A 16,305-nucleotide genomic window follows, 5' to 3' on the forward strand; every position below is an offset into this window, starting at 1 on the left:
GACTGGGTTTGAAGGTTAGAGATGTAGGATTCGGAGTCGAAAGGAGGGAGAAAGAGGTTGTTCTTGAACCATAAAGGGGTTAAATCGTAGATTGGGTCGCCGAAGAGGTCGGTATATGAGCGCGGTGGTGGTGCAGGCGGTGGTTGCGCCATTGTTGGTAGTTTTGAGGTCTGGGTTTTAAATCAGATGCAACAACTACAACAAAAACGTACTCCTTCTCATCTACTGTGAAAATATGAGATCTGAGAAGATGAGAAAATGGAGAAATTGGAAAAATGGTACTGTGAAAATGGTCCTCTATAATCAATTAAGGTGAGAATGGGGAAAATTGGAGAAAAGGGGGAAAATGGTACTGTACTTTGAGAATTGTGAATAGAGGGAAGCAAATTAAAGACAAGTATTGTTCAAATATTTGGTGAAAAAAATAGAGGGAAGAAATGCGCGCTTTTAAATTTTTCATAATACACTCATTTTTTTAAAAATAGCTAGGCTATTGCAACGGCTCTTTTAAAGCCGTGGCAATAGCTCTACCTCTAAGAACATTAGTGTTAAATCCGTGGCAATAGCCTACTCTATTGCAACGACAATTAAAATACCGTTGCATTAGCCTTTTATTAGGCCGTTGCATTTGGTCAAAAATGTAGTAGTGGTGGACCCCACACAACTACTTCTCTTCTTCATTTCACCCTCCTTCTTTCTCTCTTCTTCCTTTCTCCCTCCTTTTCTCTCTTTTTATGTACTTTTACTATTTTTTAATATTAAACATAAATAGTACAGAGTAATATTACAATTATAACCTACTAACATTCAACTAATGCCTAATAATTAGGCACTAGGACTTCCTCAGTTCCTCGCTATATCTCTACTATCTAGGCTGTGGGGGTCCTGTATTTCATTTATATTGACTTTCCTAATATCAAAAGCAGTTAACTTCTTTTTGATTTAATATCATCAACAATCTGCTTGATCTCCCTCTTCGGATGGTCAACTTTGAGTAAAGCTTTAACTAAGTTCGTTAAGTTAGTTAGTATGGAGATACTCTTTCCTTCCAGATTTATAATTTTCATATGAACCTCATTAGCTGCATCTCCTGAGTGAATTCCCCCAAACATGTAGCTAGATGTTCATCCTGAATATTTGCTCTTAATTGGATAGAGTAAAGTATTCTCTAATTGCAACACCTCCAGTGAACTTGTTTAGGCGCTCTAGTAGACAATGAGCAGAAATTTTAGGAAATAATACGAGTGTATATCTTACAATAGCAGATGAATATCATGAGGATTACCTTCTAGGAAGGATATTTTCATGCACTCTAACAATACTTGTTACAACATTAATAAATACGCAGTGTTAGCATAAAATAAATAAATAAAAATACGCAGTGAAACTCCAACATAAGAAAAATGCATGTAGTATCTCCAACAGAATACTTCTTCAATTGCTGCAAAGAATCCCCAAAGCAAGGAAATGATGCACATATTTAGCCAATGTCAAATGTCTGGCTCTTCTGTCCAATTTAGGAGCTTCGCTCGGTTGATTTGGAAAAGTTTTGACAATGAATAAAGACATGCTATATGGCTTGAGACTCTTCAATTAAGAGAAGTAATCTTCATCAGTTGCGAGCTAGGACGATGAAGGTTGCCAATCAAGCTAGCTGCTACATACCATTGCACATCTCTTGGACACATAAAGAAAATAGGAAATTGACCGGTTAGCACATATTGTTTTTTCTTAATATTGAGGAACTAGAAATAAAAAAAAAATATTGAAAGTAATCAAACTAAAGGCAACTTCCGGATTGTAAATCAACTAATCTCAAATTTCATTACATAATACATATTCAGTAATTACAAAAACTCTCAAAAGTAAAGTAAAACACACAATTCACTCGCTTTTTGATAGCTTGAGTATGTATTAATTGTATGATAAAATGAAGGCTGTAGCAACTCAACTCAACATATCTATATATTGCCAATGAAGATCAATCACACAAAAAGAAACAACTGAATAACAGAAGAATATGTCTTACGGATTATTCATACAGTTCAAAATTGTCCGTTTAACAACCTTAACTAGGCAGTTCGTAGCTAGATACACAGCTAATAAAACTGCTAATACTGGCTACTCCTAACAAAATTCTCATAACAGCAGTCCAAGCCAAGCCAACCAACAAACTATAGTGTTAATACTATCTTTTTACTTATTCAGGCATAGCTACTGCATTTGGAAATCTTGGGGAAAAAATTGGGGGACAAGCAACTTATTGTTTTAAAATAGATCATTGAACTATAAAAAGAATCATCCTGGAAGGATCAAGCCCCCGTCGACCTGAACCAAGATCCATCCCTGAGCCCAACCAACAGACAGATCAGGTGATAATCCAGGCACAGGAATAATGTATTTAGAAATATCTAAGTCTGACCTCAACAAATATAAAAATGAGCTAGCCATGACTGATGTTGAATCATTAATCAATTTCAATTATCAATACAACTAGTCTATGCATGCACAAACGAGAAATGAATTAAATTAGATGCACTCAATGCCTTACTTCTCTGTAAAACATTTCATAGACTATCATGTAGAAAATAAGAAAGGCATCAATATACCTGCTCTTAGTTTATTTACTCTGCTTCTCCTGCAAAATTAGGGAGAAGAAAAAAGTTAAGGACCGACATTATCCTATCGTTTTAACTACTATGAATCAAATTTGAAAAAAATAACCTGCGTGTTTATCCCTCAAAATGAGTCGGCTAAATGCTCCAATGTTGTCCTTGACAAGTAGATATCCCTGAATCAATTTGCTTTAGTAAGACTAGGCTGAAGTTTGGTCATTTAGTTCAACAAAAAAAGTAAAGGTTGAAGGTATGTAGCAACATTTATATTTTATACACAAGTAATATTGCAACTAGAATAATACCAACCTGGTAAACAATGTTTTGATGTGGCTGAGTAGGCGGTGTTGGGACATTATTGGCACCCGATGTTGGGATCCTTGAGTAATCAATCTCTACATATGGAATACAATCTACCTTCTGCCAATCTTCTCCTTCAATAGCACATCGATCTTTGAGTAAATCACTCTCTCTTATCTCGAGTGACTCAAGAGAAGAAGGCAGCTCTGGCAATGATCTCATTGCTGGACAACGTTCAATCTTTAATTCAACTAAAGAGGTTAGATTCTTGAGTGAAGGCAAGTTGATGAACTCAGGACAATTTTCAATTTTGAGAATTCGAAGGCGAGGCATGTCATTTGCTTCCAATCCTCTCCAATTCCGGAGTTGCACCAACTTCTTGAACGTCAGTGATTCCAATGATGGAAAATAGACGTCCCTAGTAACACTGGATGTTCCACAAAAGCGGCGATCCACAGCTGTTACACTGGCAAACTCTTCAATGACAAGAGTCTTAAGAGTCTGAAGCTCACCAAGTGCTGGCAAGATCTCACATGATGGACATTTCATCAAATGTATCTTTTGGAAGCTTCGCGATGGATCACAAATCCATTCTGGAAACAACTTGCCACTGTAGTTTATTATTTGCAACTCCCTCAAACAAACATGAGGTTCTAGGCCTGCGAGTACACCTTCAGCAACAGTTGCATCCACCAATCTCATCCATTGCAATTCTATCTTCTCTAGCAACAACTTGTTGCAAAGCATTGCCTCCTCTGCCATAGCTCGATTTTGGACATATTCGAGAAATCGAATGCAAATTGACCCTTTAAGACAATTCATATTCTTCAGCTCTGAAATACAGTATCCTTCAAGACTATCACCTACCATGAACAGAGGGAGGGTCTGAAGTCTACGAAGGTTTCCGATGTGGGATGGTAGATGAAGCCGAATTATGTCACTTAATTCCCAATCAAGACACAACATATTAGTCAGTTTTTGAAATTGTTGTGGTAAATGAATAAGTTGTGAAGTGTTTGTGAGATTGAGGAATTGCAAGTTGGAAAGTTTACAGAGTGTTTCAGGTAATTTGTTTATGGGAGTAAAGGAAATATCAAGGTTTCGTAGACGCTTCAACCTATGTATGGAGTCTGGAAGCTCTGTAATATCGGTTTTCTTCAGTTTCAGTACACGAAGGCGCGCTAGTGCCTTGAAAAGCTGGCGAGGCACAGGACCAATCCTTCTATCATTGAGAGAAAGAAAAGTCCTCAAACGTTTGAATTTCTCAAGTTGAGTCCATTTAGCAAGTTGAATGTCGCCACACAACAAGGACAAGTGACGAACATCTTCAATCTTTGAGGAATCACTTATAGATGACACCCCTTGTTCAAGCCGCAAACATGTCTTCGAAGCATCAAATTGAGAAAATATGTGGCTGAATTTGTGCAACTCATATTTAGGCTTTTCGGTGTGGTTTACATGTTCCGAATGTTGAAGTATTGACATGCCTTGTAAATCACTAAAATACTCTTTGCCTTCGCCCTGCTGAAGTATCCCTTCTGCTACTAAAAGGTGAATTAAATCATCCATATTAAAGGGGTGTCTATGAGGAAAGATAGAGAGAAAGGCGAGACACACCATCAATCGAGGTTGCATAGTATGATAGCTCAACCTCAAGATAGATATTATCTCCCTTTTAACATCAGACATATCTTGCAAGTCCTTGTTTAATCTGTTTACCGCCCAATCATCCATGTGATCTTGAGCTAAGACCATCCCAAGAATTCTAGCAAGCACTGGCAAGCCTTCACACTTTGTTGCTAGGATGCCGGCAATATGTGACAAATGCGAATCAGGCAAATTTTGATTGAGCAAGAGCGCCTTTTTCACAATGACCTGTTTGCAATTTTCGTCTGACAAACACTTCAAGTAGTGTGCAGTTGTGCGAGTTATTCTTGAAACTTGTGGATTAAAAGTGGTGATGAGGAACTTAATCTCTTTGTAAGCCAACTGAGCTTTAATGAGAGCCCGAAACTTGGTCCACGCAGAGACTTCTAAAGTTAGCAAATTGTCAAAAAAGATCATCAGCCTTTGATTTTGTTGTTGGAGGACCCCGTTGTTGCCAATAATTGACCTTAGTTGGCGAGTTGCTTCTTTGAAATCGAAGCATCCCTCCATCGAAGCAACTCGAATGCAGCAAAATCGCTCCAACATTCTTCTGTCAAGCAAGGTGGCTTCGGCAAGCATTGTCTTTCCAAGTCCATCCATACCTAGTATGCATACTCCATGATCAGAATCATCATCTGTAATCAACCTTTCGATGACATCCGCGATATCTTTTTCCCTTCCAATCAAAGGCACTAACAGCTCTGTATCAATAGTATCATGATCACCACTATTAGCTTCGGCAGGACCTGTAAGTTCAACGATAGACTTCACTTCCTCAATTGTTTTTTTTAGTTTTCTTTCTAGCTCCTTGATGTCATTTGCCCAAGTACTAACCATGGATTTAAGCCTTGATGAAAGAGATTTCCGAGTGAAATCTGGTATATCTTCAATCAAATCTTCTGCTTCTAAGTATAGAATTGCCATGGTGTCAAGCCGATCTTGCAACCTAAGTCGAAGTGTATCATCATCCAACTGGAATGTGTTTACGCTATTCAACAGATCCTGTGCCAATACAACAGTAGTATCTAGCGATTTTACTGCTTCCTCACCCCTTTGGAACTTTTTGTATTCATCTTTGATGACACCAATCAATTTGATTAAGTTCTGAAGTAAACTTGAAGCAAAGGCAGATTGAAATGCAGCTTCCATAGTAGCTGAAATTGAAGATATGATGGTTCACAATCCTTTATCTGTTTCTCATATGGTTAGGCTCCTTCCTGGGGTGAAATTGAAGTTCAGTTTGTTGACCTATGAACAAACCCAAATGTGAGTGAAAGTGTTTACGTTGAAAAAGTATAAAAGTGTTGAAAAGTGTATAAGAAACAAAAAGGTTGTATCCACTTTATAACGCTAAGGGGGTAAAGGGGCGACTCCGCTCATTGTCATATGGTTTGAAAGTGGAACCTCGTTAGTCGTTAAAGTGGACACTTCTGACAAGCGCGGCCGAGGTCCATTTATCACAGTTGCATTCAAGCTTTAAGCATTGTTATCAGCTTACAATGAACTATAAAAAACTACGGAGCATTGGCGGATCTATAGTGGGGCCTAGATGGCACTAATTCCACCAAAAACTGATTTTTTATTTATTTATTATTATTTAGGAAAAGTTGATTCTTGAAAGTTTTTCTTAAAAAAGAAAATATAGCAAATAATAAAATATAGAGTGAAAAAAGTGAGGGATAGCTCAAATGGTTAGACCTTTTAATTTCAGGAGATTTTAGGATCGATTTTTACCCGCTCTTGTGGCTTCTTTAACACAAAAAAAAAAAAAAAAAAAAAAAAAAAGTAATTATAAATATATTAATTGTCAAATAAGTGTCTTAAAAATTGCATAAAATGAAATCGGTACTATGCTATGGGACTCACAACACTTATATCTGGGAGAATAACTAGCATATCTCTAAAACAATAACTAATGCGAGCAATGGTTGCAGATTAATTAGATTAAACTAATGATTAAAGCCCAGAATTGATGTATATATTCTATCAGATTTTTTTTTATTTTTTAGTCTATGATACACGAGTTGTTTAGTTGTTTTGGGAAGATTAAGCTATTAGTGATTTTTTAAAATAAAAGAAACAATAGTAAATTTATATGGAAAAAGTGTCGAAAATGTAGATGTACCTGGAATGATTGAACTTTGGTGGGAGGCTAGATAGTGGAAAGTCAGATCCGGAGGATAGAGCTTGAACCCAGCTACCGATCTTACTCGTATCGTTTTCAACTCCAAGGGATTTTTTCATTTCTGTTACTCTCCTCAATCTCTCAACTAGTTACTCGTACCTCATTTCTGACTTTTTACTTCCTCCACTTTCAATGTTCTCCTCCATCAATATATTCATATGGATGTATTGATGTAAGATTAAATGAGAATTTTAAAAGGTTGACGTGTGACTTTGTGAGAATGTGAGGTGTAAGATAATAGATTACTTTCTCTGTTTCATAATGATCTATTGCATTATTTAACTTTTGCACTACAGAGTATTTATATGCTTATAATCAACAATGGTCTATCCTGCTAGCCCGGTCCAATCTGGCCCGAAAATAGGGCGGGTTTGGGCAAGTTAAAAATCATTTTTAGTTAAAAGCTCGAACCTGGCCCGGAAAGCCCGTTTTGGCCCGACAAGCCCGCCACTTTTTGGCGGGTTTGGGCAAGACATTTGATATTAAGGCCCGGTCCGACCCAAATTTATGGTCACCTCTACTATTTTCGCATACTTTTTTAGTTACATCACTTTTGTGATTGCAGGTTGCTATATGCAAGTTTTGGAGTAGAGAGAGTGAAAAAAAAGGCTTATGTTATATGAGAGAGATATAGAGAATTTATTAACTAAAAGGAAAAATGATTTATCTAAATTGAAACTTTCATTAGTAGAAAGTGATGCATCTAATAAAAAACGAAAGAATTATATATATATATATATATATATATATATATATATATATATATATATATATATATATATATATATATAAATGGGATCATGTGAAAACCCATGAAAGTTTTATATATATATATATATATATATATATATATATATATATATATATATATATATATATATATATATATATGTTATCAATATATAAAAAAACATATATTGTCATGTAATACATTTTTGGATTAGTCTAATATTCTTAGGTATTTTTTCATTAGATCAAGCTTTTATACCTCTTAATAATATATAATTACAATTACTAATAATTAAAGTTGTGCACTGACATATGTGTCGGTCAAAGTGTTGCGATTATTATTATGAAACGGACAGTGTATCACTAAATGTTGAACTTTGATTTAATTACTCTGTACATATTACTCCCTTGGGTTCAATTGCAACAAATATTCAAAAAATATATAAAATTGCAACACTTTGTATGACAAATTTTTTACACTCCTCTTTGTTTATAATAATAATGTGCCACGTTATCTAATAAACCGATATTATTTGGTGTAAAAACATTAGGATAAGGAGATTCAAACCTTTAACCTTTTTTAATTAAGATTACCGCTTAACCACTTAAGCCAATTATCAATTATATTAATAATACGTATAAAAAAATATATAAATGCAAACCTTAAGGTTCAACTTTATTTTTTTGTAAAATACTCAAATATTTGGTTTGACAACGATAATCTATATTTATAGATATATTAAAAGCGTTCCTAAATAAGTTTAGGTGTCACGTGGCGCTCTCCTCATTTAATCCGATTTTTACCATGTTTTAAAATATGATTCTTACAAGATTTGAACCCACGACCTCAAGTTTAAACTCCAATGTGTTAGCCACTAAGCTAATACCGTATTACATGTCATTCAATAATAATTATATATTAACAAAGATTTTTATCATGGAAATAATGCAGTAACTTGGGGCAAGCTTAACACTAGTTTTAATGTTTAAAAGCCTTAAATAAAATTTATTGATTGCACGAACAGTAGCAACATGGGGCAACGCTCGGGCTACTCACTAGTCATCAATGTATCAATACTAAAAGACACATAACAATGACACATGTCATCTCTTGGTATGCCTTACTTCTTTTTTTATTAAAAAAATATGAAACAAATCATTTACCAAAATAATATTATTTTTTAATACATACTCCATATTAATGTAATAATTATTATATTTAAAATTAAAAGATTTCACAAATCTTTTTTACAAAATTTGGGCAACTATAAATAAATATTGTATTTTTAAAATAATTTGTGATCAGTTTTACAACAAGAAAAGAGATTGCTCATATAATACTTATCAACAAAAAATTTATAACTATATATAATTATAGATTAAGGGTCTGTTCTGATTTACTGAACTAAACTTAAATGATTGGAGCTGAACTGAACTGTTTATAAGAAGAAAAAAAAATTAGGAATTGAATTAAACTGAAGAGAACGTAACTAAATAATGAACCGAATAACTTGAGCTAAACTGAACTAAAAAAATCTGCAAAAAAGTCTACAAGATTTGAACAAGCGCTAATTTTCTAGGGTCGATTTAAATTTAGTCAGTGTCACATGACCCACATCCGGCACCCACATCTCAACTTGTCAGAAACCTTATCTTAATTGACGACTGGTTGTCATTCTTTTAGAGCGATTGTCTGATTGAAGAGTGGTTTTTTGAGGTGATAAGATGAAAAGAGTAATTTATTCGGAGTAATAATCACAGATAAAATCTAAAAATGTAATTATTCAACTTACCCAATCTGTATGGACATGGATTTGTGTTGAAGAAAGAAAACAAGCATAAACCTCTGCCAATCCAATTTCATTTCATCGTCATGTTTGTGAGATGATGGACAACCCTCGACTTTCTGATGCTGTTGCATCTCTTTTCCATAAACTGGAACCCTCTAATCTTTCCAAATACAAATTCCCACCAGATCTGGAAATTGGTCTTACAAAACTGAAAGATTCACTGCCCCTTCTGCTTGACCCTAGCCGTACCCACGATTTATCTTTATCCACTGATGATCTCGAGCACCCTGTTTGCAGGGTAAATGATTTACTGGATCTTCATTTTGATGAGAGTTCTTCAATTGTTAAAGACGATGGAGAAGAAGAAGAAGAAGAAGAGAAGAGGTTTGAGGAGCTGAGGTTGCTTATCTCACGCTTGGCGCCACTGTTTAAAAGTTGTTCTGAAATAACAGAGTTTGAGTTGGCCTATCTTAAACGTCTTCCGCCCGATCTTTTCAGATTAGTTGTGTATTGCTCAATTTATCCTAAAGGTCATAGATTTGTCAGAGAAACTCAGGTCAATATGTTGATGGCTCAGGATCTCTTGAGAGATACACTAGAAAAATATATAAATCCTGACAAAATGCCCGTAAGTATTGTAACAACATATGTAATGCCTGATGAAACAACTATCTTGAGAGATACTGGAAAGCGGTATTTTGAAGAGCTGCTTTCCAGAGGGATATTTGAAAAACCCGTGTCTGTTTTTGGTAATGGCAACAGCAGAAGCGTATACAGCTGTGAGATGAACCCTCTTGTCTGTGATGCAGCACGCCGCCTTGCAGCTGAAGAGGTAGCTGTGTTCAGTACACGTAATTCTGATGGTTCCTCTTCTGTAACTGTTGGACAACGAACTAAGCATGTAGCATTCCACAAGAACGGGTTTTCACGGTTTAACCTGGAAAAGGTGATCCAGAATTGTGAAAACACTACTTCATTATTAATGTTCTCTAGTCACTGGGATGCGTTTTTTGGTGGATCTGCAGGTCAAATTGTAAGATTGGATAATTTAAGACAGCTTCGTGTATTAGACTTATCTGGATGCCAATTTAGGAAGCTTCCACCTATCCGTCTATCTTCCTTGAAATATCTTAGTCTGTTAGGGAATGTTCTTCTCGAAAGTTTTTCTTGTGAGTTTTTTCCGCTCTTGGAGACATTAGATATTCATGGATGTGTTCGATTGGAAAATGTTGTGGGTTTAGAACTCTTAAGCGATTTGAGGAATTTGTACTTAACATCCCGGCAATCATCTTTGACTTTAGGTTTCCACCGACGAGGAGTGTTATTAGAAGTCTCTCACTGTGTGCATTTGATCGACATTAGAGGTCTACATATGAATATATTGCGCATCTTTGATTGCCCAAGCCTTAAAACACTTCATATCCGTTACCTTGAGGAATTAGTTCTGCATAATTGTGCTAGTCTAGTTATAGACTATGGAACACAATTGTATGGGAGAAGCATATATCTCAAAAGATTGGAACTTGTAGGTCTTCCAATGGTTCGGTTGCCTGACTGGCTTCAATTCGCCCAGGTTCTAGAGTATTTCATGATTAAAAATTGTCCACAGTTACAAAAGCTAGAGAGTGTGAAATACCTTAGATCTCTTCAGGAACTATACATCTATAGTTGTCCAAATTTGCGATCTCTACCTTATAATGCTCTATACTCACTTCCTAACCTCAACTTACTCGATATCAGGAATTGCCCAAAGCTCACTGGAATACCCACATGGCTCTCCAATATTCAGGTAAAAAAGTTTCACGTTGGTTTTCCAATTATTATGAGATGGAAAGAGTATTAGCTTTAACTTGACAACATACTGACTTACTGAGCATGTGAATTTTCAACAGGAGGTGTTTAGTGCTATTCCATCTTTCTTCAGGAAAAGCAGTTCTACTGGTCGTGCTAAAACACACAAACCCCAATCCAGTTCGGAATCGAAAGGTAAACTTCTTATTAATTATATGGTTATTGGCTTGTGGCGGTACATTATTTAAGTTCCATTCTCTTTATCTAAAATTATTTTAATTATAAATAAGCTTGTATAACTCTTATAAACTACCTTAACCAAATGTATATAAAATGATTTATTTTTTCCTAAAATAAAATAAGGTGAACAAGTTGCTTTAAGGTTTAAGGTTTGTAAGTTTGTAAAATTCACCTAATTTAACAAATTCAAACATATGCACATAAAATTCTTCTCATATTTCTCATTTTAAGAAACTTCTATTACTTGTCCCACTTTTATGGTCGTTTTTTTTATTTATAATTTGCTCTATTTTCTTTTTTAAAAACTTTAACAATTTTTGGGGAATTTTTCTTTATGGTTGGCCACACCGTGTGGCTCGGGTTACTCGAATTACTCGGTTAGAGATTACTCGAGTTACTCCTGACCGAGTTACTCCTCGAGTAACCTATGACCGAGTAACTCCTGACCGAACCCCTCAAGTACCCTCTAATCGAGTAAAATGAGTAACTCCGATCACACAGTGTGTCTACATATAAAAATTAATATTGTAAAAAAATTTCATAAAAAGAAATGAAGTAATAAAATACAGCCGCAAAAAAAGTGGAACAAGTAATAATATACGGAGAGAGTATATAACTATATATGTAAAAGATAAAGGATAGTTTGTCTTAACACAAAGGGACACCGCAACCCCTATCTTGACTTGTATGACATTTTGGCATATTTGTTTGAACCATTTTTAATGCATATATATATATTTTTTTTTTTATCATTAATAGTATCTTTAATACTCCCTTTGTATTTTATTTCTTGCTCCATTTTTATCAGACACGATATCGATTAAAAAATGAAAAAAAAGTGTGCCAACTTGTTGGAAGTGAGAATGCGGTGATGCCTATATTATAAGAGAACACTTGAATTTCTTATTATGATTCAATGGGAAATAAGGGCCTGTCTTCAATTAAAAAAAAAAATGACACAAAGGGCCTAAGTTTGTTGAATTACACAGGGCCAAGAAGAAAAGCTTCGTCCTCTTTGCCCCTGCCGTCGGAGTCGCCTTCCAAATCCAACGTCTTAAAAGTATATCTTGATGGACAAATCCACAAGTATTCTCCAAATCAGGCAAGTCCATTTTATGTCTTGTCAATTCTTTTGCTCATGCTGAAATGGTTATTCAGGAGTTGTATTAGGAATTTAGGATCAGTGTAGGTTTTTGGTTTTCTTTTATTTCTATTTTATATTATTTGGACGAATCACAATTTAAAAGTGTTAAGTAAATTGTTATAACAGGTCATTGACTTTTGTTGACCGGTTTGGAATTGAAGATTATAAATAACCTTAAATTCGGATTATTCTACAATAATTCAAAGTTGGGCTTATTAAAAGAAAATCGGATAAAGTTGAGATTTTTAAAACCAATTTTTCCTAAACTAGGGATTCCAGCGATATAACTAGCCTTTTGAGAAGAATTATTACATGTAGCCTTTATGCCCATGCCCTATGCTTGTTTACATGATTATTTATTATAACTATTTGCATATAGACGATAAATAAATTTGATGTTGTGTAGATGTGTAATGTTAGAAACTTTAGTAGAATTACTTTGATTTAGCGAGAAAATGATAAAAAAATATCGAATTCTTGAAATTTAAAAGCTAAATTTTTAAATCATACATTATTCCAATAAAAAAAGACACCATACAATTATATAATCCGTAATTTTTGTACTCCAAATATTTAAAATTAATTTAAAATACTTTGTGTTAAATAGTGTTTAAATTTCAAATTTGAAAAACAAAAAGAAATGGAGTAAAAGATGAATTTAATTATTGAAATAGACACAATTTTTCATTTACAAATAATTAACCAATTTAGGATTTAAGAGACAATTTTAAGGTTTTTGAAATCAAATATAGCAAATATGTAATAGCTTATTTTTAAGGATATAAATATCCATGCACTATTTATAAGAATTTTGTTAAACTTTTATAAGGTAGGGATAAATGTCCATGCATTAATTATAAGAGTTGAGAGTGAGGGATAACTCAAGTGGTTAGAGTTTCTCTCCCTGTGGAGATCTTGAGATCGATTCTCATCACCTGCTCTTGTGTTATTGGTGCTCTTGTTACATCAAACATTCACAAATGTCCATGCATTAATCAAAGTGCTTACATTTATTTTTGCATATGCTTGCGTTTGACATAAACTGCGATGTTAGCTAGGAGCCTAATGCTTCAACAGCCTCACATTTGCATCAGAGTGATCCATATTTTGTTGTGAAATCACGAATGAATAGAACAACAGGTACTAATTTTTTCCAAATGGTGATATCTTTTCTGTTCACTTCATTATGGTAATAAGCTAAATTATGTTATAAACTTGGACAAATAATGACTATCTATTGCGTCGATTTATGTTCCTAGGACTGCTGATTAATCATAATCATTGGCGCACTCTAGCATTGGTTTTTAAAGCAATAATGAGGATGAAAACTATTGTTAGCCCTGGACGAGACCTGACAAAGCTTCACTGCTGCCTCTTCCCCGATGACTATGAATTCGAGAGAGAGACATTAGTCCAGTTATGGATGGCTGTGGGGTTTTTAGGAGATATACACATGGAAGATGCTGGAAACTTAAGATTTGATGCTCTGTTAGAGGGACAGTACATCTTACCAGCAAGGATTGATATTTTGACCGGAAAAAGTAAGTACAAAGTTAATTATGATAAGGTTACAAATCTTCTAAATGGGATCCAAACACTCCAAAATAAGGATCTGCGTGCCATGTTAGAAGATGAAGATGCATCTGTGGTGGGATGGCATGTCTCAATAGTGTCTAATGACATTGATCAAGCAACATTTGAGACACTAAAGACTTTCAACGAATTAAGGACACTTTTATTTGTTCGTAATTATGGTTCTTCTCTCAAACAGATACCATCAGATTTGTTTTTAGCTCTCAAGTCTATACAAGCACTTGATTTGAGTGGAAGCCATATAACTGAGCTGCCAAGTTCTATAGGTAATCTGATACAATTAAGTTACCTTGATCTTTCGTTTACACTAATTGAGAGTTTACCTGAATCCATTGATCAACTTCATCAACTGCAAACCTTGAAACTTGAAGGGTGTAGGCATTTATACATCCTTCCTGATGGAATGAAAGAGCTTATTGGCCTTCGCTGTTTAGATTTTGATGTTTTGGGCCAACTAACTTGTATGCCCAAAGGTATGGGAGCTCTTACTGAGCTTCGCATACTATCAGCATTCATTGTTGACTCAGGAGAGGGTTGTAGCATTAGAGAACTCCAGCACATGAATAACCTTAAAGGAAGTTTTTGTATCTCTGGGTTGGAAAATGTGACTCAGCGTGAGGCCAAGGAAGCTACTCTATTTGATAAACGGTACCTTATTCGGTTGCAACTAAGATGGAATGACTTCAAATCTTACGATGATCAAAAGCGACATGACATATTTTGGACTACTTATCATCTTGAGCCAAATTCATGTTTGGAAGAGTTGGAGATATTATATTATCCTGGCTTAATATTGCCACCTTGGGTAGGCTTTCCAAAGTTTCAGGGGCTTTGTAGTATAACACTCCTCAAGTGTTCAATTGTTGAGCTCCACATCAAATTAGGAAAGTTGCCGAATCTCCGGTATTTGAATATTTCTTTCATGTCAAGATTGACAGTTATCAATTACAGGGTTCACCGCCTATTTATCGATGAACATTGTTGCGGTTTTCCTAAATTGGAGACACTACAAATTGATGGAATGCCTAAATTAGCAACTTGGGATGGAGTACGTTATGGTGATTTCCCACTCCTTTCTAAGCTTTATGTAAAGCAATGTCCCAAGCTGAGTGTGCTTCCATTTCTTCCAGATCTCCCCTCCTTAAAGCATCTAGAAATAAGCCACTGCAAAGTGTTAAACTCTCTCTCAACTGGACCAACTTTGTCAACGTCGCTAGAATCTCTTGTTATAGATGCTTGTCCTTTGTTGAAAAAGAGATACATCAGGGGAGGTGAAGGCTGGTTCGAGATTGAACATATTCCAGATATAACAATTGATTTGAAAGATGTTCGTTCTACTCACGAAGATGGTGTTGATGATGATGCTTCGTCTGCAGGTAACTGTAAACTTGTTTAGACTATATTCTAATTTTCAGCCAATAATATCCTGCCTATGGAGTATTCCTTTTGGAAAATTTTATTGTCATCTTTCAATTTTGGTAACCTCTTTAATCCTTCAAACAATGATATACATTATAAACACTACATTGTCAAAACTATTAAATACAGTATTAAACAATATTGCAATATTGTTTTACAGGTTCAAATTCAGATAGTGATTATTATGAGGGTTCAGACAATAATGTACATCCTTATGACTCCTGCTAGAGGTAAGCTTATATAGTGCATGATTTTCTGTTACTTGATTTCAGCTGACATGATCATATATTTATGAATTCCCGACAACAAATTAAATTTCCCTGTTTATCCCATCTTATGGAGTATATTCCTCAATTTTCTATTCCAGCGCACCAAACATCTTGTAAAGGCAATGAGGTTGATGCTTATCACTTGTGTCTTACATTTAGGTACTTGACAATTATGAGGTACTACCCCGAAATGCAATAAGTTTGTGGTGAAGATTTGTGTGAGGCTTTCTCCAAACCGCAAAGTTGTTATATCAATGGCGGAACTTGCAAGAACTCACAACAGTTGTAATAATGATGCTGCAGAAATGTAGGCTATCCTCTGTCTTTCATAGTGTGTACTATAGTACTCATTTTTATAAAGATCTCTTTGTTGGATAAAAGAGTGTCATGTTCTAAGAAGCATGTGTGTTGTGTTTGGTAGTCTATTAGAGTCAAAAGACTTGCTATCATTAGTTGAGTTATTGTGTTAATGTAGGTTAGTGGATCTATATTAATCCACTAAGTTTATATTGATGTGTAATTTTTTTTTTTTTTTTTTTTTTTTGAAAGAAGTGATGTGTAAACTTATATTAAGGTTTATTTT

At 34.8% G+C, this 16,305-nt stretch overlaps 2 protein-coding genes across 3 annotated transcripts; one reads left to right on the forward strand and one right to left on the reverse strand.

The window, feature by feature from the left end:
- Positions 1-1,231: 1,231 nt before the first annotated feature.
- On the reverse strand, positions 1,232-9,366 carry LOC110711511 (putative disease resistance RPP13-like protein 1). Of its 2 annotated transcripts, none has more exons than XM_021889917.1 (5): positions 9,270-9,366; positions 2,925-5,810; positions 2,725-2,791; positions 2,610-2,638; positions 1,232-1,677 (listed from the first exon to the last, which is right to left on the reverse strand). In XM_021889917.1, the coding sequence occupies exons 2-4, from the start codon at positions 5,709-5,711 to the stop codon at positions 2,625-2,627; spliced, it is 2,868 nt and encodes a 955-aa protein (XP_021745609.1). In that variant the 5' UTR covers positions 5,712-5,810; positions 9,270-9,366; the 3' UTR covers positions 1,232-1,677; positions 2,610-2,624. The 2 variants fall into 2 exon arrangements, with proteins under 2 accessions (XP_021745609.1, XP_021745607.1); XM_021889915.1 differs by lacking the exon at positions 9,270-9,366 and adding an exon at positions 6,688-7,381.
- LOC110711509 lies at positions 9,329-16,264 on the forward strand. Its single transcript, XM_021889913.1, has 7 exons — positions 9,329-11,055; positions 11,159-11,252; positions 12,287-12,399; positions 13,500-13,581; positions 13,701-15,410; positions 15,614-15,683; positions 15,882-16,264. Exons 1-6 carry the CDS (start codon positions 9,361-9,363, stop codon positions 15,679-15,681), a joined length of 3,762 nt encoding a protein of 1,253 aa, XP_021745605.1. The 5' UTR covers positions 9,329-9,360; the 3' UTR covers positions 15,682-15,683; positions 15,882-16,264.
- Positions 16,265-16,305: the final 41 nt, after the last annotated feature.

The sequence above is a fragment of the Chenopodium quinoa genome, unplaced genomic scaffold (genome assembly GCF_001683475.1).
Source record: "Chenopodium quinoa cultivar QQ74 unplaced genomic scaffold, ASM168347v1, whole genome shotgun sequence".
Lineage (NCBI taxonomy): Eukaryota > Viridiplantae > Streptophyta > Magnoliopsida > Caryophyllales > Amaranthaceae > Chenopodium > Chenopodium quinoa.